Genomic DNA, 23323 nt, shown 5'->3' with positions numbered 1-23323 from the left:
CCTGATTGGCGGAGAGTGTCGAAATGGGTTGGGCCTCGTGTTCCTTCCAGAAACAGCCATGGAAATCCTATCCCCACCAAGAAAACCCTGGGATGCCACCGGACTGAAATTTCTAAATCTGCACCACTCTTCGCCCCACCTATCTCTTTTTTTAATTTTGTTTCTCTTTTTGTTGTTTTTTTTTTCGCGTGCTCTCGAGCATCCCACCATCGAGTAAGAGCAAGTGATAGCACAGTTAGTCGTTCGCTGCTGCCTGTGCCGGTTGTGGGACTGATTTTCGAGCGGACCCGGGGCCCCAAAAGCGGATTTTTCTCTTCCTCCTTTATATATTTTTTTCTTCTTAGTTGAAAATACTAAGGAGAAACTTTTCCATCCAACACTTTTCTTGTTGAAGACATCAACAAACCTCATCAACAGCCAAAATGGAGGCCATCAAGAAGAAGATGCAGGGTATGAAGTTGGAGAAGGATAACGCCGTCGACAGGGCAGAAACCGCAGAAAATCAAGCCAGGGATGCCAACCTCAGGGCAGACAAGGTAAGTCCTTGAAAAATACATTTTTTTATGGTGTTATGTGATCCAATAAGAAACTATGGAAATAAATTTGTCATTAGTACATGTTTAAGGGGGAGAGGTACACGTTGAGAAAGGATCTAAAAAGTTATTGGGTAGTAATGTATAAAAATATTGTGTGTATAAAAACTCGTGTTTTAAAATTATTGTTAAGCAAAGTGCCTTTAAACTATTGTTAAAAATCTCAGGAAATGTTTTAGTACTTTTGTTCATAGATATCGTGAAAATATTGCCAAGAGGATAAGAAGAAAATGTTATGAGGATTATCATAAAAAATATTGTTCAGAAAGAGTTACTGTGTACCAAAAATACTGTTACAAGTATTGTTTAGAAGGCTTGAATATCTTGAAAATATTAATCAGAAAGTGATATAGGCTACATATGCTTAAATATTGAAAGGTATTGTATCCTGAAAATATGAAGAAGCGAATGAACTATGTCAAAAAATATTCCTAATAAAAAGGATAAAGTATCTCAGAAATATTGTTGAGAACGGGATAAAGAGTACTTCAAAAAATATTTTACGCTTAAGTATCTGAAAAAATACATTTTTAGGCTAAAGTATCTCAAAAATACATTTTTAGGCTAGAGTATCTCAAAAAAATATTGTTGAGAGACGGGTGGAGTACTAGTACCGTGTCTTGAAAATATTTTAAAAACTAGGATAAAGTAACTTGAAAATGTTATTAATGGAGGAATGGTATTTGTATAAATATTGTTATGAAAGAGATATAGAGTACAAGTATCTTAAAAATATTATTTAGGAAAATATATGCTTTTACAAAAATATTGCCAACATTATTTTTTGAAATATTTTTCCCATATCAATCCTCTTATATAACGCAATATATTTTCAAGATACTCTATCCCTTTCTTTCAGCCCAATGGCTCTAAAATACGTCTACTCCCCACTTTTACTGAATTCAATACAAAATCTAAATTGGTAACATTACATTAGTGCCGCATCTCCTTGAATATATAATAGTACTCTTTCGATGGTTGAGAAAATAAGCCTGGAAAAAAAATCTAAATTTGCTGTCTTGAAAAAAAAATCGGCTAAACCGACTTTTAGATCATTATTATCAAAAGCTATATTTCGGGCTTTAGTTTGATAGTGAAATTTTCTTAAAAAGTATTTGAAATTAAATTGAAAATTCTCCTTTTAATTTTCAATAAGTCGATTCGATAGGAATTGGCTCAATTAGTTGATTCGATAAAAATTTTCTCAATTAGTCGAATCGAAAGAAAGTTCACCATATCTATCAAATGGTTACAAGGCTCACAATTTATCGATTCGATACTAAGCTCAACCTATCTATCAAATTTTTATGAGGCTCAATTAGTTGATTCGATACTAAGATCAACCTATCTATCCAACTGATATGAGGCTCACAATTAGTCGATTCGATACTAAGCTCAACTTATCTATCCAACTGTTTTGAGGCTCACACAATTAGTCGATTCGATACTAAGCTCAACCTATCTATCCAACTGTTATAAGGCTCACAATTAGTCGATCCGATGCTAAGCTCAACCTATCTATCCAACTGTTATGAGGTTCACAATTAGTCGATCCGATGCTAAGCTCGACCCATCTATCCAACTGATATGAGGCTCACACAATTAGTCGATTCGATACTAAGCTCAACCTATCTATCCAACTGTTATAAGGCTCACAATTAGTCGATCCGATGCTAAGCTCAACCTATCTATCCAACTGTTATGAGGTTCAATTAGTCGATCCGATGCTAAGCTCGACCTATCTATCCAACTGATATGAGGCTCACACAATTAGTCGATTCAATACTAAGCTCAACCTATCTATCCAACTGTTATGAGGCTCACACAATTAGTCGATCCGATGCTAAGCTCGACCTATCTATCCAACTCTTATGAGGCTCACAATTAGTCAATCCGATACTAAGCTCAACCTATCTATCCAACTTGTATGAGGCTCACACAATTAGTCGATTCGATGCCAAGCTCGACCTATCTATCCAACTAATATGAGACTCAATTAGTCTAATTTTCATTCGATACTGAGCTTAACCTATCTATCAAATTTTTACGAGGCACCATTAGGTGATTCGATACTAAGATCAACCTATCTACCCAACTGTTATGCGGCTCAATTAGTCGATTCAATACGGAGCTCAACCTATCTATCAAACTGTTACGAGGCTCAATTGGTTGATTCGGTACTAAGCTCGGCCTATCTATCAAATTTTTACGAGGCTCAAACGGTCACATTTTTATTAGATACTGAGCTTACCCTATCTATCAAATTTTTACAAAACTCAATTAGTTGATTTGATACTAAGCTCAACCTATCTAACAAACTGTTACGAAGCTCTACTCAATTAGTCGATTTGACACTGAACTCAGCCTATCTGTCCAACTGTTACGAGGCTAAATTAGTCGATTCGATCTTAAGCTTAACCTATCTATAAAATTTTTACATGACTCAATCAGTCGATTAGGTTACCAAGCTAAATGATTCGATACGATAGAAAGCTCAACCAATCCATCAGATAGTTACAAGGCTCAAACAGTCGACTCGATACTATAAGTAATAGATTCTTATCAAGAACTATTTTGCGTTTGGTTTGGTATCATAATTTGCTTATAAAAGTATTTCAAATTAAACAAATAAATTTGCTTAAAAAAAGTACTTAAAATTAAGTAAATACATTTAAAAAAGTGTTCACAAAGTTGAAATTAGTTTAATTTCAAAAGCTTACATATAAAGTAAATACTATCGCATTAAATGACTATAATGTCATTATTTCTAATAGACATCATTAAATTTAGGAAGAATTTAGTACTGGTATTTTACATACAAAGACTTATGAAGCATTTTTTTTCTCCCAACCGGGAGAATCCACCTCAGTACGGACTTATAGTGTTAACTTACTAGAATTACAGTTTAATCTTTCAAGACGGACACATTCCTTACATGAACAGTTTTGATTGGAACCCACAAAAAACTTATTATATTATATTTTATGTCCATAATATTTATATACTACAACTACTACAGTACTACTACTCAGCTGTGCATGTCGTTAAAATTGGTCAATGCTTAATTTCAATGGGTTAAAATGTATTACGTTCCAAATAGAAGCGCCTCACAAAGGCATCGGAAGTTTTTTAGGCTTGTGGGCTGAGCTCTGAACTTCATGTAAGAGATTTTAGTTCTGAAAATCAATTCTGGGTGTCTTCACGCTTAATACTGCACAGTACACTAAGGATGCTCCAATGCCCCGACGCTACTGGTTCCTGATAATATTTTGTTTGCCCATATCCATTCTATAAAAGCCTCTTAAATTAAATAATCCTATAAAAAACATAAGTACTGTAAATGAGAAATATACAGTGGATCCCGCTTATAACGTGTTCAAAAAAAAACCCGTCACAAAAAATGTTGTAAGCGGGAAAACGCTTTAAATGAAAAATCTTAATGAAAATTACTTAGAGTTGAGACCACGAAAATAGGTCGTACCGAGTGGGAAAACGTTATAAGTGGGAACGTTATAAGCGGAATCGTTTGTAGATGCTGCAAATGTTCTTCCGTTGATTTTTATTTTTTTAAATAACTTTGCTAACTTTAATTAACAGAAAATTTCACTGATTCAGTGAGGAAAGAAATTACATTTATTATTATTCGAAATGTGTGCGAAGAAAATTTCATATTATCAAATTTTAAAAATATTGAAATAAATTACATTATACAAGAAATTTTCGTTTCAACGAAACTTTTTAGTGGTACCCTGAAGAGTTCGTTGTAACGAGATTCTACTGTAATAGATTAGTTTATTTTAGAACTGGAAATAGATGAAAATTATAGTACCTCTAATAAAATTAGTTGAATTCGTTGCTGAGGTGCCGCAACCAAAAAAAAAAAGGATTGGGGGCGAGAAAGGGCCCTCGTGGTTTGTATATTTATGAATTATTGGGAAGCCACCTTCTTAAAAAAATTTTGAGGGGCCTCAAGTATCTTGAGTTCCTAGGTGTTTCGGTACTTATATTTCTGAAAGTTACTCGTTATCTCGAAGCAAACCTTCCTAACACATCGCACCGTAACTTGTCAAACCATGACGAAACTCAACCTGCCTATCAAGTTGCTTCAAAGCTCAACAAGTTGAATCAATATTGAGCTCAATTATTCGATTCAGTAAGCAGCTCAACCAGTGTATCAAATTGTTACAATGCTCAATCAGTCGATTCGATATAACGCTTAACCTATTTATCAAAGGCATAATCAGTCGATTCTAACTAAACTCTAAGCACTCTAAACTCAATTATTCAATTTTATACTAAGCTCAATTATTCGATTTTAAATACAAATATAACGCCACTACAGGCAAAATGCCCAACGAGGTGACTGAGAATACTATTTGACAGGAAATACAAATACAAAAACAAAGGCTACAACAGGCAAATTGCCCAACGAAGTGACTGAAGGAAGATGTCCATAAAAAATATGGATGTCAAATTTAACTAAAAAACTCAACCTATCAACCAAATATTTAGAAGGCTCAATTATTCGATTCGATACTAAACAGAATTAGTTGATTCAATAGTAAATTCAATTAGTCGGTTCAATACTATGTTCACAATTATGCGGTTCAATACTAAGTTCACAATTATGCGGTTCAATACTAAGTTCACTATTATGCGGTTCAATACTAAGTTCACAATTATGCGCTTCAATACTAAGTTCACAATTAGTCGATTCAATACTAAGTTCAATTAGTCGATTCAATAGAAAATTCTACCTGCCCATCAAATGTCACAAAGCTCAATCAGTTGATACTAAGATCGATTGGTCGATTTTATACCAAGCTAAATTATTCGATTCGATAGAAAACTCAGCAAGTATATCAAATTGTTACAAAGCTCAATCATTCCATCCAATAGAAAGTTCAATCGGTTGATTCGATACTAAGCTTTATCAGCTGTTATTTGGATCAATAAGTCTATTCGTTACGAAACTTAATCAGTCAATTTCTTACGAGACTCAATATCCAAAAGTTTTTTTATCTATTAATTTTCTTTTTTCCAAAGAAACAAAATTATCAAAAGTTATTTCGCGGAGCCGACTATCGCAAGCAGCTGTTAGAAAAATCGGTCTATATATATATATAGGGCCTGCGCTAGCTCAAACACAGTATAATGAGTAGTATCGTTGCATAACGATAATTGTATAATGAGTAGTATCGTTTCATAACGATAATTGTATTATGAGTAGTATCATAGCATCAAATTGGAAATATGGCGATACTGTTAAAATTACAAAAAAAAAAAAGAAAAAAAATTAGAATTCTCATGTTACACAGTATTGCAAGAAAATTATAATGTCCCTATGTCAAATTCATCAGTTTCGGGATGAGAATCATTCGAATTTCCAGTAGATGGCAGCCAGGTCTCCATCTGAATCGCTCAAGAAATCCCGAGCCGATCCAGTGCTATAAAAAAAACTCCGAAGTATATGAAGGACCTTGAAGGATTTACGATAGCACCCGTTGTGCATTCGGAAACCCCCCCCCCCTTGTTGAGACGAAAGTAAAGAAAGAGAAGAGGGTTTCACAAAAGTAGGTTTCATGCTTATAAGGTATAAGAAGAGAAGCACCAGAGATAACAGACACTCTCACTCGCTCCAACAGCACAGCAGTTACTTCTTGGGCTCTGCGGAAGAAAAAGTAATAGTAGTAGTAGTATGTTCGGGGAGGAGTTTTATTTTTAGCTTGGGCACAGACATGATGCTTCACTTCCATTCCTTGCTCACTATTGAAATTTCCAAGAGAATGAGCGTTACTTCCTCTTAAGAGAATGGGGGGAATGTATCCTTGAGTTTGGAAAAATCTGATATTTTCAGATATCCGTTACGTTTCGGCAATACAGAAGTTCGTGTTTCTTTTTACTATAATATTAGTATTAAGGAAGAATATGTGAAAGTGCTGCTGGAAGTACTGTGACTGATCTTATAATCATGATAGGTACTTATAGTTTTGCGACCACGTGCAGAAAGTGAGAAAAAAACCAAAGTCTTGTATCATTTATCTTAATCAAAAAGTCTCAAAACTATGCTCTATCTCAGCGTTTCTCGACCTATGGTTCGCGGACCAGAGCCGGTACGTGAAGATAGGATAGGTGGGTCCGTAAGCAGACTTGAAATTTGAATTCTAATTAATAATGTTTTTTTTAATTATATGCTACGGATATATTAGGTTAAAATGAAAATTACTGCATCCACTTAAAGGGGTTGATGCACGCAAATTTAAAAAAAAACACATTTTTAAATTTTTAAATACTGCTATGAAATTTTTTGCGTCTGTGTTCAAGTTTTTGTTCTACCTATACATACTAGAAATATTTTAATATAAACTGCTGGCGGACATTATATACAGGGCGTCCCATCCAAGACAGCCCAAACTCTGCGCAGCCAGATTCCTCGCTTGTAATACATAAAAAATGTCCAAAGAACTGTACCTCTACAACCCATAGTTCTTGAGAGAAATTCGAAATAAGGGTATGACGTCATATCCGGTGTAGGGGGAAAAAAACTTTATTGGAAACATGAACACGTAGAGGAGTAGGGTGATTTTAGCGGTTTTGGTGCACAATAGGACTGCGCATTTGCTGCGCATCAAACAATAGGGCTCCCCACTTGCTGCGCATCAAACAATAGGGCTCCCCACTTGCTGCGCATCAAACAAATGGGTGCTTCGCACTTGTTGAGGCTCGCTAGATGGCGCTTCCTATGACGTCATTCCTAAATTATCGTTCTTGCCTATGATGTCATTCCCAAATTATCGTTTTTCAGGGGGGTCATTCCTAAATTAAACTTTATTTCCCAAGTGATGATTTTTTTCAGGGAACATTCCTAAATTAAACTTTTGAATTCATTTTCTGACTTAGAAAAAATTTGCTCCTAAATTAAACTTTATTTCCTGACTTGTTTTTTTTTTTTTGGAGGGATGCTCCTAAATTTTTTTTTTCCATCCCAAGTGATGAGATTATTTCAAAGAGGGGTCATTCCTAAATTAATCTTTTCTTCCACAAATTATTGTTTTTTTACTGACTTAGTTATTTTTCTAATGATTTTTTTTTTCATTCCTAAATTAAACTTTTGAATTCATTTTCTGACTTAGAAAAAATTTGCTCCTAAATTAAACTTTATTTTCTGACTTGGTTTTTTTTTTTTTTCTCAACACCCTGGGAAATTTAAAGTTCATTACCGTTCTTTCAACTCTTTCCCAAATTATCGTTTATTTTCTGACTTCCCAAGTGATGAGATTATTTCAAAGAGGGGTCATTCCTAAATTAAACTTTATTTTCTGACTTTGTTATTTTTTGGAGGGATGCATTTTCTAACTTAATTTTTTTCTATCCCAAGATTTTCCCATAACGTCACTTCGAAGATATCACCAAAGAGAAGGATCTTTCCCAAATTATCGTTTAATTTCAGACTTTTTTTTTTTTTTCTAACTTGGGGATCTTTCCTACATTAAACTTTATTTTCTGATGATTTTTTCATTCCTAAATTAAACTTTATTTTCTAAACTAAACAAAGATGAATCGTTTCATTAATTTTAAAATAAAATTTTTTTCAAGTCACAAATAAACTTTTGTATGTCCAAGCTGAAAAGTAAAAATAAACCAAAGGAGCAATAAAATACAAAGTCATTTTATATGATTTTCATTTATTTCAAATAAATTTCTTCTATCTTAGATTTCAAAACATCAAAATCAATCGCATTAAAACATTTTTCCGCTACATCGTAATTTTCCGCCAGAGTTTTAGCGACTTCGCGAAAGTCAATCAGGGTTAAAGCATGATCAAAATATTTATAAAACATTAAATTATCATTCAACTGCAGACATTCATGACCCAACTGATTAGCATATCCCATGGAACACCCATGGCAGTCAACAATTTTTTCGATGCTAGCAAAAAGTTTTTCACTCACCAATTTAGCCAAAATGTCGGTGATATCCATAGAACTCGTTCCTTTAGTTTGGTTTTCGCGCACACACACTTTCAGATAGTCCAAGCAGAGCGTTTTCTGCACGAGCTCACTGATCACGGTATGAAGTGGTTTATCATCCTCGCTCCAGAAGAGTGCCTCGATTGCCTGGAAAGTCATTTTGAGGGGGTTTTCGGAGCACTTGAAAATTTTGTTGTCCCCGCGATGTAGAGTTTGAATTAGCACATCATCACCGCTGTAGTCCACGATCAGGTTCTCCGACACTAGGAAAGTTCTATCAACGCGTTGCAGCATAGTACGACGAGAGAATTCGGTTCTCAAACATTCCCACACGTACGGCGAAAGAGTCACTCCATTTTTAGCTGGGTGCATGAGTCCATCGCGTTCGAAAAATTCTCGAATATGTACGCGCACTTCACCACTGAAGATCACGACGCTGACGAAAAAGTTCTCCTTCACGTGAAAGATGTTGGGAGGCGGCGCTTCCTTATTGAATCCACTGCTGCGAGATCTCTTAGCCGATGGTGGTTGAGTGTTCGGTGATGGGCGCTTGTTACTCGAAACCATTTTCCGGAACGTCAGGCTGAGTCGGACGTCTTTTACTTTTGGGTCTTTAGGTATCGCGTGACGCCACAGCTGGTTGGTTGGAGGTAGCATCGTCAGCAGGCTGTTGTGTTCCAGGATTCGGTCCACGGATTGGTGCCCCCGTCGAGAGAACACGAGCTTTCTTTCAGCGCCCAGGGAGAGGCAAGCGATGGGGTAATCTTTGACGAGCTGTGATTCGTCATCGGAATGCGGGGAGATGCTCTTGGTTCCATCAGAGTATCGGTTGACGACAACAAAGTTGTAGTCATGGCCTGAGATGCTCTCGACCACGGCTTTCAAATCCAAGAGGAGAGGTGTCCACGGTTGGGCCTGGAGGGTCATTCCGGAAAAGGTGTAGTGTAGGCCAGCGTCACCATACCCAGCATGCTGTCTGGGCATCGGATAAGTCTTGTCGCCAAACTTGAAGACGCATTCCTCTGCTGGACGGTACACGATTTCAGATTCGAGCTGGTGTAGTATCGCAACGGAAGTATCCAGTACGTTCCGAGCGTATTCATAGCGGAGGCTTTCCATCTGTCTAAATGAAAACAACGCATACAGTCTCTCTCCGCAACTCTCAAGATGAAAAAAAAAAAAATTGCGAAATATATATTTTAACAGAAGTTTTTTTTTTTTTTTAAGTTTTTTAAATTTTTATTATTATTATTATTTTACAAAATTAAATTTTTATGCATCTAACCATTCAGCGCATGCTACGACCTTGCTTCTTGCGCAATGCCCTTTTTGCAGAGGGTGAAACCCGCAAGAAGTCAAGGATTTTGGGAAGTTTAAGACTTTCACTGTCTCCAGGTTGAATCGTTGCTCTAGAAATTTTTTTTTTTGCCTGCAGTTCACATAAATGCAACTATATCTGTTATTAACAGTGGTGAGATGAATTTTCATTAAATTATAATCGAAAAGCCCTTCCCCCCATCTAATATTAAGAAGATTTCTGCTAACCCAGAGCATTTGTGGGAAATCTTCTTCGGATAGCTCCTTGCTAGAGAATGGCGGCTTGTAGAGAGAGTGATATACTCTCCCTGTGCTTAAATCAAAGCAAGCCATTTCCTTAACAACATATATCCCACTTTTAAGCAAGAATCCCTCAAAATCTAACACGCAAGAAGCCATAGAAAAAAAAAATCTTACCAAGTTGCGGAGAGAGAAGTGTATCCAAGCGAGCGAGAGAACTAAGTTAAGGAATTGTGTCTGTCCCGCAGTTTATATACTGCAGTTGCAGTTGATAAGCATAAGTATAGGAATATACTGTGAATCTCAAAGTGCACCCAGTAGCATCACTATCTCATTCACGTGAATCACTAATACAATATATTCATGTGAGCATGCATCACTGATACAGTACCAATATCTAATGATACACTATCCAATGTTACATGAATCACTGATAATGATGTGAGTAGCATCACTATCTCATTCACGTGAATCACTGATACAATATATTCATGTGAGCATGCATCACTGATACAGTACCAATATCTAACGATACACTATCCAATGTTACATAAATCACTGATAATGATATTGACGTGAGTATGCATCACTCGCGTTGCTTCGATTATTCTGCACGCGACACTGATAACTATATGAGTACTGTCTGCCCGAGTAATGACGCATAGCACACGAGACTCGTTATCGCTTCCTAACCCTTTATCTCATTAAAAGTATCATCTTCTTTGCAGATCCTCTCACTTCGTTTTTGAGTTTTGTCCAGACAGCATCAAGTTTTTTAGCTTTCGCTTCGTACGTTCGCGCAATGGCTAGTTTTATCGATTTCGGTATAAGTAAAGAAGAATTAGTTAGATTGTTGGAAAATGACGATAATTTCGTCAATGAATGTCTCAACGAGGATTTAGTTAGTGATCGCGATATAAAATTAATGATTGAGGATGAGGAGAATTTCATCCAGCAATGCCTGAAGCGTCCTGCGCCAGTAGAAGCTGGACCAAGTGGATATGCTCCGTCAGAGAAGAAGAAGAAAGAGGTTAGTTGTTTTTTTAAATTATCGCGCGTTAAATTTTATTCCAAATTAATTTTCAGGAGTAAATTTTATTTCGAGTTGAATTTATTTCATGTAAGGTATTTAAACTCATTTATTTAATGGTAGAGCTGCGAAACATCTGGGAATTTCATTACAAGTTAAATTTTATTTCGAGTTAAATTTAATTTCAAATCAAATTTATTTATGTCGCGAGTTAAATTTTCATTCATCGAAAAAAAAATTATTCAGTTGTATTTCATGTCGCGAAACAATTTCTCAGGCGTAAATTTATTTCAAGTTAAATTTATTTCATGTAAGGTATTTAAACTTTATTTAATGGTAGAGCTGCGAAACATCTGGGAATTTCATGTCGCGAAACAATTTCAAAACGACACAAGAATTCAAATAGAAATTTTTTTATTCAATTGTACATCAGCAGACTCGTGAATCAATTTATACATTTGCGCACTGGTGAGATTAACGGCTTTCGTAGTGGGCGCATTTCCGCTAAAATAGCGTATATCGTAGGTTTTATTACAATACGTGAGAAAAATATTTCCTCCCAGCGGAAGAGAGGAATTACATCTTTCAAAGTCCATTTGATTTTTATATGTTGTTGCTATAAGAGTAAATAATATAACAATCAGTATCGTGAATATGGCGAACATTCTCTTGTGTCTTATCAGTTCTCCATTACTCTCCAATTCGTAGGACCAGCAGCTCGGTAAATCGAATGACGGTACATCCGTTTTCCATGCGATACCCTGCTTTCTATTGTTTTGATCGTAGATCACGGCTTCCACTGTTGTTGGCATTTCAAAGCTCTAACCAAATATGTTTCAAAAATGGGTTTTTTATATAATCTCTCGGAGCTCCGGTTTCTTCTAGCGCTTTCAGGAAAATTTCTTGACCCACCACGGGTGATTTTCTCCGACCGACCACACTTGATATCAAATCGCGAATGTCGCTTCCTTTGATGAGTCTGCTCTTATAAACGATCGAGCCGTTAGAATTAATTTTTAATATGTTCGGATGCTTATTTATATGCGTGATAATTTTTTCTGAGTGCCCTCTTTGCGATTTCGGGACAGAAATCAGAGCTATTGGTAATTCGTCAACTTTCTTTTTCTTCTCTTTTTCTACTTCTTGAATTTTCGGTTCTGGTAACCGCGGTGGATTGTTCTCGGCGACGTTGATTCTCTTGTTCAGCAGATTCTGATAGAGTTTAATTTTTATAGCTTCGGGCTCCTTGCTTCGCAGTATTTTCAACATCTCGTTGTCCAACTCAGAAAGCTGCTCTTTTGTGGTCACATGACGCGATAACAATTGTTCTGGAACCAGAGCGAATTTCTGTGCGTGCTCCATTATCTCGTGAACAAAGTGGCGAGGGTTTGTATGGCGGCTGGGATTAACTGGAACAAAAAACCTCCTTTCTGAATCAGCACGCGCTTTTTCTCGTATAGCGGCGTCTTTTTGCAGGCGAGTTTGCGAAGTGTATTTCTGTGCCTTTTCAGTTTATTTTTCTGTTTTGAGGATAACGGTATGACACCCTTCAAAATATTGAGTGAGCACTCGCAGACTGTCTTTAATGCTGATTTCGGTAATTTCTTCAACAAATCCTTACGTTTATTCCTCGGACAGGCAGAGAGTAGACGAAGCACTTGTTGCTTCTCCAATGCCATACTTTAAAATAACGATGTTTTTATTCCAACCATATGCTATATGCTATAGCCTTCTTCAGCGCGCAGTGCTTTATCATGTTTTCGTGGAGAAAACAGTTCGCGCTCACTTCTGGCAAGTCCACAATGTTGGGGCAGAGAATCGCATCTAGATTATAAACTTTTAACCCGTACTGCTGCAGTAGCATCCGACACTTGTCGTGGCCTTTCGTATACAATACGACTTTTGATAATCGCTGCAAATGTTGCTCCAGCATTTCAAAAGGTACATCACCCGCCGACCACGATATTTCGTGTATGTTGTTGGTGACGTAGAGACATTGGTGTCTATCTCTAGGAGATAATTCCGAAAACTTTTTGGGCGGTTTATATACATAGTGAAAATTTTCTCTCGAATGCATGAAACACCACGCCAACTCCTTGATTATGAATGTTCTATCCGACAGCTGGAAACCCTCGACCTCTATCACAGCCGTCATGTTCGAAAATGGAAAGTTTCATTTCCTGGGTTTATAGATATATTGCGTCTGCCCAGGTAACACGTTAGTGCGCAGGCGCATTTCCTCCTCCGTCTCGGGTCGTAAATCAACCATTAAATACGAATACGGTTTTTTCGTGCTATCCTCGAACACCTCGTTGAAAAATTTGATTTTATTGGGAAACAGCTGACGTCCCAGGTGGGTCACCTGACTGACATCTCTTCTATTTTTGAATAGAAACATATATTGCGCGTTCAGAGAAACGTTTCTCATTTCCCGCCCCTGGTGAAACACGTTCTGCACTATGAAAATCACGGTCAATTTTCTGTGGTGACTGTACTTTGTGAAAAGGTTTGCTAATTTTTTCTCGCCCGATAGCTCGTTCATGAGGTCATCTAAAATCACCAAGCTGTCTTCTTCCACGCTTTCGAAATTGCTCCCCTCTCGAAACTCAACGTAGTCTTCCATATCTTCGAACAAAGTCTGATATTCGCCGTAAAACCATATAACTCGTTTCGGACGAGGCTCTCGAAACATTTCGTTTCTGTGTTTTAATAGTTCTCTGAGAAAATATGTTTTTCCCGAACCGGTGGGTCCGGCAATGAGCACGGTGCTCGGATGTGTCAGCTTGAAAGGTTCCATAGTAAATGACAAATGAATGAATTTTTTTTCTCTTTTATTTAACAGAAAAATTTTTCTTTACAAAGCTTGCTACGCGCATATCGTTTTGCATATTAAAACGCGATACAATATTATTCATACTTTTGCCGATACATCGAGAATAGATAAAAAAAATCACATAGTGACCGCACACGGTTGTCTTATCTGATTGTAACATGACGTCATTATAGTCGACGCGCGAGTAGCGTCGTAGAAATCTGTTTATGTGTCCCTTCTTGAAATAGGTGGGCGGGTTCCCGTAAGAGTCGAAGAAATCAGCTCTCGCTTCGTTTTCGATGTAAATAGCCAACCAGTGCGTTCCGGGTTCATTCTCTCTGTCCGTGTTCACAACCAGTGCAGCGGGATAAGCGATCACATTTTCGGGTAAATTGTCACTCGCAAAAACACCTAGGAAAGCCTTTCGAGTGTGGGGGTGTGTCGAGAGGGCGTGCTCTATCTGTTTAGTGTTCATCCCGCAAAGTCACACAAGACGCTTCTGGACTTTGTTATTTCCACCAACGATTCGAATTCGGCAAATATGATAACCGACACGGTCTTGGTCAAGGCTGAGGAAAACTTGAGTTCCACTCGCAGATTACCCTGCTTTTGTAGGTGCACGTGTCCGCAGTCACTCATGTCGGGTATCAGGTTGAAGGCGAAGAGGCTGTAACCGCCGGCTTCATATTCTTCTCTGCTCACGTCACATCCTTTATCTTCTCCGGGCCTTCCGGTGCCCACGAAGAGTGTGTTGTAGGCTCTGATGACGTGTCTGTTCCTAAAGTCTGGTTGTAGCGACGTGTGGGGGACGGGTCTTCCATCGATAGAAACAGAAACAAAGTTGACGTTGTTGTGCTTGAAGTCGAAGGGGTTCAAACCGAACGTTCCGTTGAATGCTTCCGTGTCCACCATGCCCATAACCAATCGCTTAGGCATGACACCCAGAAATACGTTATCTTGCACGAAACTCATGCTTCCCATGGATATCGAATAGACCTTGCATATCACGCGGTTAATGCAATATTTGGCTGTTGTTTTCTCGAGCGCCATGGCATGCGCTACAGCCACAGCAGGATTCATTCTTACTTTACGCACAAAAATACTCGCTTGCTCGATAACCACGTCGCAACCCTGAGCAGCAGTGATCAGAAAGAACTCGGGTTTCGATCGAACCAGTCTCATCTTCAAGTCCACGAGAGAGAGCATCAGCTTCGGTTGATAGAATATGTCGACGTGAGGCACGCCCATCATTTCAAAAGAATTTTCCGCGAGTTTAGCTCTCTTCTTGGCCCCTTCGTTCTTGGTGAGGTCAGACATGTGACCTGCAGTGTCCTTGTAGTAGCCCTCGGCTGTCAGGGGTCCTCTCTTTGCATCCGATCCGTAGTTAAGCAGTGTTTCCAGGTAAGCTCGATACGGATAAGTGTGTGATGAGTTTGTGAGCGTTCTTCCATTCAACGTGACGTCAATCTGAGAGAAAAGGGTATGCAAGAAATTATTCGCCGTCGATACGGCTTCGGCGGTTTCTGGTTTTGTCACCTTTACTCTGACATACAGCTGAGTGGCAGAAAGGTCTATGTATTCTTCGGCACTACCGGCCACGTGAAATTCGATGGGGGCCCCCGAATCACGCACTTGAGATATGGGATGGTACTGGACCCATTCGGCTGATTCTATAGAGGTTTCCGTGGGTGGCACCGTGAACAGATCGGCTTCGCTTTTCAAACATTCATGAGAATTTTCGTGGATTAAAGCCATCGCTGAATATATCGGATGTCGACAGCTTTCTAGCTCTCTTCTTACTGACGGTTTTCTTGACGAGTCTCTTCCTTTTATTCTTTCCTCCGAGCATGGATTTGATTTTATTGGCCCCCTTATCCGTGAGAGACCTTCCGGCTTCCTTGGCACGATCGCGAGCTGCGATCTTTGCGTCTTTTCCTTGAACGATGTCGTTGGCGAAATCCACACCAGAGCGCAACAGTTGAGAACCGACTGCCTTGGCACCGCGTTTCAACAGGGGCACGGCCGATCTGAAGAGAGAGCTGAATATAGATCCGAGGCCATAACCTCTTTGCAGAGCGCTACCCTGATAATATCCGAGTCCGTTTCCAGCCTGAGCGAGATAATAATCGTTGATGCTGTGGGCACAGCTCCGGTACGGTTTATAATGCATGTCGCAGTCTAAAGTGTAGTTTCACTATCACCTTTCCACGTTGAAATGTGAAAAACTTGCCCATGTGCGTCCTTAAATACATGTGAACGATGTCGAAACTCTTTCTGGCCAGCGGCACGTAATGGGCGCGTTCGAAAGACACGCTGACGATATCCCCGTCCTGACCGCTAGTTTTCACGATTCTCAGTAGCGGGGCGTAGGTGTTACCCACGACCTGAGGTTCGACCAGGTTGCAGTACACGTACAAGAGATGAAAGTCTAATTTAGGATCGGCTGTGAAAGGACCCTCGACTATGGTCGGACCCTCTATCAGGCCGGGTTCGAAACCCAGGTTTTCGGCTATACCGTGTCTGAGACTGAGCTTGGTGTCTTTCTTGAGGTTCACCTTAACTTTTTTCGTGATTTTATTGTACGTCACACCAATCTTGTCTTGAAAATTTTGAGTGGATATGGCTTTGATCAGTTCGGGGGTCGTCTCGTAGAAACCCGGGGCTATGCGACCGGTCTTCATTATCTTGTTTCCGACATCGAATTCGAAAGTGTTTGTCTCTTGAGTGATGTTGTGGAATGAATGGGGATAAATTATCTCCGACAGTGCGACTTCCATCTCGGATTCGAATTCCAGGGTGTTTGGAAGTTTAACCACGAAACTCGAGAGCGTGTTGTCGGGAAAAAAGTCTCTGGAAGCATCGCTGGGTAGAGTGAGATAGAAAGAAGCCATCTCTGAAATGACAGATGCGCGCACTGTTTCCGGGTTTTTATAGGACCACCCACGCGTTGAATTTTTTCGGATACCCCCGAAATTTCACGAGGTATTGAATAATTCCTTTTCTTCTCCTCTTCTTTAAAACTTTTTCAATCGGAAATTTTTCTCCCATCTTTACACCTACCATCTCTTCAGCGTAGAATGTGCCCTTGATTTCTTCCCCCATCAGGTCCTCGAGCTTGTAAACGGGAATTTCCCTTTTCACGCACTCGGTCACCACGAATATCTCTTCGGTGAAATTAGAATCGTACCCCCTCTCGAAGGTGTGTTTTGATCTTGTGATGCGCACGTGATCACCCACTTTAAACTTGCAATCTTGTTTCTTGGGTGTATCCCCATAGAGATTGTTCCACACCTCCGGCTCGTTTCCGGGGTTCACGTCCACGGGCCTCATTTTTATAGACCTGTGATACCTGTGATTGTAACTCCACACGAGGTCTTCGATCATGTCGATGTAGCGATACGTGTTCTTGGCAGTGAAGTACTTGTACATCCAGTTTCTGAGAGACCTGTTCCATCTTTCCACCACGCTGGCCTTTATCTGTTCGTTCTCCGTAGTGAAAAACTTTACACCTTGACGCTTGAGGTAGCGCTGGACTGGTGACGCTATAAATTCGCGCCCCTTATCGCTCTGTAGCGCCACTGGTTGACGTTGTTGAAAGATGCTTTCTAAAGCTTTGGCCACGCTGTCACCGGTTTTCCTTTTGAGAGGCACGACGAAACCGTACTTGGAAAAGACGTCGATGCACGTTAAAAGATAGTTGTAACCATCGTTGTGAATTGCTAGATTACGCATGTCCACCAAGTCGATTTGAAATTGACTGTTTAGACCGGCCACTATTGTTTTGTTGCGGGGAAACACTTTTTTAATGGATCTGTGTAACGTGTACGCTCTCTCGCCAGCCAACCAATCTCTGATTTCTTTTTTCTTTGATGACTTGAGCACGCGCTTGAGGGCGGATACGCCACCGAAACTAGCGGGAAGACGTGGGTTTCTATACCTCTCATCCATTGCTTGTGTTAGACTTACGTGTCCTACATTCCCTTTTTATTTGTTTTTCAGGAGCGACACCTATGCGAGACGTGCGGCAAGGAGTTTTCCTTGCGTAGGAATCTGAATCAGCACAGGCTAACGCATGGCGAGCGTCGCCACAAGTGTTTGGTGTGCGATGCAGCGTTTCACCGCAAGAGCGATTTGATGCGCCACCAGCGTGCCATGGGGCATGGTGCGCCACCCCAGCATGGTGTGCCCCCACAGTGGGCACAAGGAGCACCACCACAGAGGCCATCACCGAGCCATCACCGAGCAGGACCACCCCAGCATGATGCGTCCCCACAGTGGGCGCAAGGAGGAGCACCACCACAGCGGCCATCACCGAGCCATGGGGCACAGCAGCAGCTTGGAGCACCCCAAGGAGGAGCACAGCTAGGAGGAGGAGGAGGGCAAGTCAGGCGCGCACTCGACATGTTGTCGACGCACGAATTGATCCCCACCCCAGACACCGAAATGGATATGACCACCTTCCTCGACAGCGTGAGAGAGGAGTTGACGCGGCTGTTGAGGGAGGACATGACCACCCACAGGTCCCTTAAATGGAACATCGTCGCGACTGCTGTTTTTTCCAGGAAAGGAAGTGACGGCGAGGACGAGTTCTGCAACGGGTATCTTCGAAGTAAAATGCTCACCACTTTAACCGCCGACCAGATAGAAGAGCACCTACAAATAGCCTTCGTAAAGGTAAAGCAGGCGACAGAGGATTTTGAAGGCAGCGGAAGTGGTTGGGTGCTCGAGCGCGTGCTCTTGCTTGAGCTAAACACGGCGCAATACCAACCACTAGCGGCCGCCACTTATATTCCGCTGCCAAAGGGGGTAGCCAGCAGAAGAGCAGTGGTAAATGTAAAGAACGATGATGAGAAATGCTTTCTCTGGTGTGTGTTGGCTGCCCTACACCCGGTGAAGCAAAACCCCGAAAGGGTGTTCAACTATATTCAGTATGAGAATGAATTGAATACCAGTGAATTAGTATACCCGGTGACACTTAAACAAATCCCACGGTTCGAAGCTGCGAATTCAGTGCGCATTAACGTCTTTGGGTTGGAGGGGGGAGAAGTCTTTCCTCTCAGGATTAGTGAGGTGGTGTCTGGTACACCAATCAACCTCTTGTTCATCAGCAACGAGACAACGTCGCACTACTGCCTCATCCAAAACATGTCTCGTTTGCTTTCCTACACGACCAAGTATGAAGGTGCATCCCACTTTTGCAATTATTGCTTGCAACGCTTCTCCTCCCTCGAGCAGCTGAATGCGCACGAACCACTTTGCCAGACACACGGTCTGCAACGAGTGACGTATCCCGGTGTAGACGACAACGTGATGTTCTTCAAGAACAACCATTACCAGCTGCACGTTCCATACGTCATATATGCGGACTTTGAGGCGATCTTGGAGAAGGTGGACAGCTGTAAGCCGAACCCGTCTCTCTCTAGCACAACCCAGAAGAGCCTTCACCGCCCCTGTGGATTCGCGTATACGGTCGTGGGGCCCGATGGTGTATACGTGAAAGAGCCCACAGTGTACAGGGGTGAAGATTGCGTGGACGTCTTCTTCCGGTGTCTCGTCGAAGAAGAACGAGTGGTTATGGGCAAGCTCGACAACCCGGTGCCTCTGCAGATGACAGCTGAAGATGAAGAGAGATTCGGGAATGCGACCACTTGTATGGTGTGCGACCGCCCACTCGGTGACGACAGGGTTCGTGACCACTGTCACATCACCGGTGGTTTTAGAGCGGCGCTGCATCAGAAGTGCAATCTCCAGCTCAGGTTAAGACGTCACATCCCGGTTATATTTCACAATTTACAAAACTACGACGCTCATTTCCTGATGCAAGGACTTTCCCGGTACCCCGATCGCAGGATCCAGGTGATCGGGAGGAATATGGAGAAATTTATCTCCTTTTCTCTCGGTCGCCTGCGATTCCTGGATTCCAACCAGTTCTTGGCGGCGTCGTTGGATTCGCTCGTGCAAGCGATGAACCCCGGTGACTTCAACAACATGAAGAAATGTTTTGGAGCTACGAGTCATCTTCTTCAACGTAAAGGATGTTATCCGTACGAGTACGTTGACTCGTTTGAGAAGTTCGAAGATCCGGTGCTGCCCCCACGAGAGGCCTTTTACACCTCTCTGGGGGATCAACATATAACCAGTGACGAGTATACATATGCGCATACCGTTTGGAGAGAATTCCGGTGTTCCAACCTCGGTGATTACCACAACCTCTACGTGAAGACTGACGTGCTGCTTCTCGGGGATGTGTTCGAGAGTTTTAGAAAACTCTGCGAAGAAAACTACAAGATCGACCCGGTGCATACGTTCACATCCCCGGGATTGGCCTGGAACGCATGTCTGCGAATGACCGGTGTCAAGCTCGAATTGATCAACGATCCGGACATGCATCTCTTCATGGAGAAAGGTATCCGAGGTGGGGTCTCAGTGATCTCCAAGCGGTATGCGCGAGCCAACAACCCGTTAATACCCGGTTATAACCCCAGTGAACCTACATCATATATCATGTACTATGATGTGAATAATTTATATGGAAAGTGTATGATGGAGCCCCTCCCGGTGAGAGACTTCAGATGGTTGTCCCCCAGTGAACTTGAGAGCATCGATTTTCTCAACATCGATGACAACGCCGTCAAGGGGTATATTTTAGAAGTGGACATGGAATACCCGGTGAAGTTGCACGACGAGCACAATTGTTTCCCCTTGGCGGCAGAAAACATTGAAATTACTGGTGACATGCTCTCTCCATTCATCAGAAGACCCGGTGATAAACCATCCAAAAAGCTCTCACCAAATCTGATGAACAAAACTTCCTATGTGATCCATTACCGGTGCCTGAAGTTATACACGTCGCTGGGAATGAAGCTGACGGGTGTTCGGCGTGCAGTCGAATTCACACAGGATCCCTGGATACGCCCGTACATAGCGTTCAATACGGAAAAGAGGAAGCAAGCCCGGTGCGAATTCGAAAAGGACTTCTATAAGCTCCTCAACAACGCTGTGTACGGGAAATCGCTAGAAAATTTGAGGAAGCACGTCGACATCCGTCTCGCCAACAATCAGAAGAGCTTGAGGAAGCTAATATCATCCCCGGCATTCGAATGCTTCAGGATAATCACCGGTGAGTTAGCCGTCATCAAGATGTTGAAGACGAAAATCCATCTGGACAGGCCCATATATACCGGTGTCACGATTTTGGACCTGTCCAAACACTTGATGGCGGACTTCCATTATAATTTTATGAAGAAAAAATACGGACCCAGTGTGGAAGTTTTGTTCACAGATACAGATTCATTCCTCTACGAGATAAAAACCGGTGACATTTACAAAGACATGAGGGAGGAGCTCCACAGATTCGACACGTCAAATTACCCCGGTGATCATCCTCTGTTTAGCCTGCAGAATAAAAAAGTGGTGGGCGTCATGAAGGACGAGAACGGCGGCGAACCCGTTGTGGAATTCGTCGGATTAAGATCAAAAATGTACAGCATGGTCACAGCAGTCGCGGAGAAAAAGACCGCCAAAGGGGTCGTTCGTGCGGTTGTTAAAAAACAACTAAAACATCAAGATTATCTGGCTTGCCTCCGTAACAACTCCTCGATCAAAAATACTATGCTAAAAATCTCCTCCAGTAACCACAAACTTCAAACGGTCGCCCTCCGCAAAACGTCGCTGTGCCCTCGCGACGATAAACGCTATATTCTCGGTGATGGCATTAAAACATATGCGTATGGCCACTATGCCATTCGATGAACAGTGCTACATGGACACTGATGTACATATTTTTTCCCATTTATTTTAACATATTTTTCCATTTATTTTGTATATATTTTTTTCCATTTATTTTGTATATATTTTTTTCCATTTATTTTGTATATATATTTTTTCCATTTATTCTTGTATATATATTTTTTCTCATTTATTTTGTGTATCATTAAAATTTAATTTTCTTTATCATCAATGCTTCTGTCATTAATTGAGTTACGTGTGATTTTTTTTTTTCAGCTTGAGTATGATGAAAAGTCAATAACATTTCTTTTTGAGGGAATTTTATTTTACAGCTTGATATGTGAAAAAAAAAGTTTAATTTAGGAATGAAAAAAAAAAATCATTAGAAAAATAACTAAGTCAGTAAAAAAACAATAATTTGTGGAAGAAAAGATTAATTTAGGAATGACCCCTCTTTGAAATAATCTCATCACTTGGGATGGAAAAAAAAAATTTAGGAGCATCCCTCCAAAAAAAAAAAAACAAGTCAGGAAATAAAGTTTAATTTAGGAGCAAATTTTTTCTAAGTCAGAAAATGAATTCAAAAGTTTAATTTAGGAATGTTCCCTGAAAAAAATCATCACTTGGGAAATAAAGTTTAATTTAGGAATGACCCCCCTGAAAAACGATAATTTGGGAATGACATCATAGGCAAGAACGATAATTTAGGAATGACGTCATAGGAAGCGCCATCTAGCGAGCCTCAACAAGTGCGAAGCACCCATTTGTTTGATGCGCAGCAAGTGGGGAGCCCTATTGTTTGATGCGCAGCAAGTGGGGAGCCCTATTGTTTGATGCGCAGCAAATGCGCAGTCCTATTGTGCACCAAAACCGCTAAAATCACCCTACTTAGAGGTATTTGCACATGTTTGCGTAGGAAGATGTTCCAAATGCCCACCGTGCATATCGAGGAATGCATGCGCATCAAGCCGTCGTTTGATGTAGCACCGGATATGCCGTCATACTTTTCTTTCGCTTTTTTCTAGAAAACTATGGGCCGTACAGGTACAGTTCTTCGGGCATTTTTTATGCATTCCAATCGAGGAATCTGGCTGTGCAGAGTTCGGGCTGTCTTGATGGGACACCCTGTATATGGTAATATTGTTAGATAAGGTGGCACAAAGTTTGGGCAAATTTCGATGATTTTTGAAAAAGTTACATGTTGTTGAAGTTAAAATTTGAGGAAAAAATGACCAACCTTTAAAATCCGAAATGTTCGTGTTAAATTGTATAGAAACATATCCATAGTATTTGATTGAGAAAAAATGGGTGCCTGAAGTGAATAGAAAGTTTTTAAATGCTACTTAAAGAAGGAGATTTTTTTTTCCATAGGAAAGCATGGGAAGTCAAGATCGCGCACCAACCCCTTAAACGTTTGTCACCTGTAAGTTTCTTGCCTCAGTCAACATCTACAGGGTGATCCAAAAGTCACGCAACACGTTCTAATGTATTTTATTTTTAAAATTCTTTAAGGAATAAGTCAAAAAAACAGCTATATAGTTCAAATAAGACAACATTTGTGGGTACAAAGCTAAAGTTTGTTTCAAAATGTTAATGTAAGTATTCAAATTGTGAGCATTTGCGTTAATGCAAG

At 40.5% G+C, this 23323-nt stretch overlaps 3 protein-coding genes across 4 annotated transcripts in view; 2 read left to right on the top strand and 1 right to left on the bottom strand.

The window, feature by feature from the left end:
• Window positions 1–4: 4 nt before the first annotated feature.
• LOC149066113 (tropomyosin) overlaps window positions 5–23323 on the top strand; it is a 63742-nt gene continuing 40423 nt past the window's right edge. Inside the window, exon 1 of one of the 2 annotated variants that reach the window (XM_089253190.1) lies at window positions 5–536. In XM_089253190.1, coding sequence (XP_089109316.1) covers window positions 423–536 — 114 coding nt within the window. In that variant the 5' untranslated portion in view covers window positions 5–422. The remainder of the gene's footprint in view (window positions 537–23323) is intronic. The other variant, XM_089253191.1, reaches the window with a different exon arrangement.
• Window positions 8204–10390, bottom strand: LOC149066115 (uncharacterized). The gene is made up of 2 exons (XM_089253187.1): window positions 10298–10390; window positions 8204–9686 (listed from the first exon to the last, which is right to left on the bottom strand). Exon 2 carries the CDS (start codon window positions 9680–9682, stop codon window positions 8279–8281), a length of 1404 nt encoding a protein of 467 aa, XP_089109313.1. The 5' UTR covers window positions 9683–9686; window positions 10298–10390; the 3' UTR covers window positions 8204–8278.
• Window positions 10866–21714, top strand: LOC149066114 (uncharacterized). The gene is made up of 2 exons (XM_089253236.1): window positions 10866–11150; window positions 17962–21714. Exons 1-2 carry the CDS (start codon window positions 10923–10925, stop codon window positions 21712–21714), a joined length of 3981 nt encoding a protein of 1326 aa, XP_089109362.1. The 5' UTR covers window positions 10866–10922.

This window comes from Pholcus phalangioides, unplaced genomic scaffold (assembly GCF_987345545.1).
Source record: "Pholcus phalangioides strain wild (caught in Gottingen) unplaced genomic scaffold, Ppha-v1.0 ptg000032l_1, whole genome shotgun sequence".
NCBI lineage: Eukaryota > Metazoa > Arthropoda > Arachnida > Araneae > Pholcidae > Pholcus > Pholcus phalangioides.
This window is presented reverse-complemented; position numbering and strand designations above follow the sequence as displayed.

What these genes read in the sequence shown, in the direction of transcription:
- LOC149066115 (XM_089253187.1), bottom strand. Translation starts at nt 9,682, where the DNA reads ATGGAAAGCCTCCGCTATGAATACGCTCGGAACGTACTGGATACTTCC.
- LOC149066114 (XM_089253236.1), top strand. Translation starts at nt 10,923, where the DNA reads ATGGCTAGTTTTATCGATTTCGGTATAAGTAAAGAAGAATTAGTTAGA. An exon ending in CAGAGAAGAAGAAGAAAGAG is followed by an intron (nt 11,151 to 17,961) that starts GTTAGTTGTTTT and finishes TTTGTTTTTCAG; the next exon opens with GAGCGACACCTATGCGAGAC.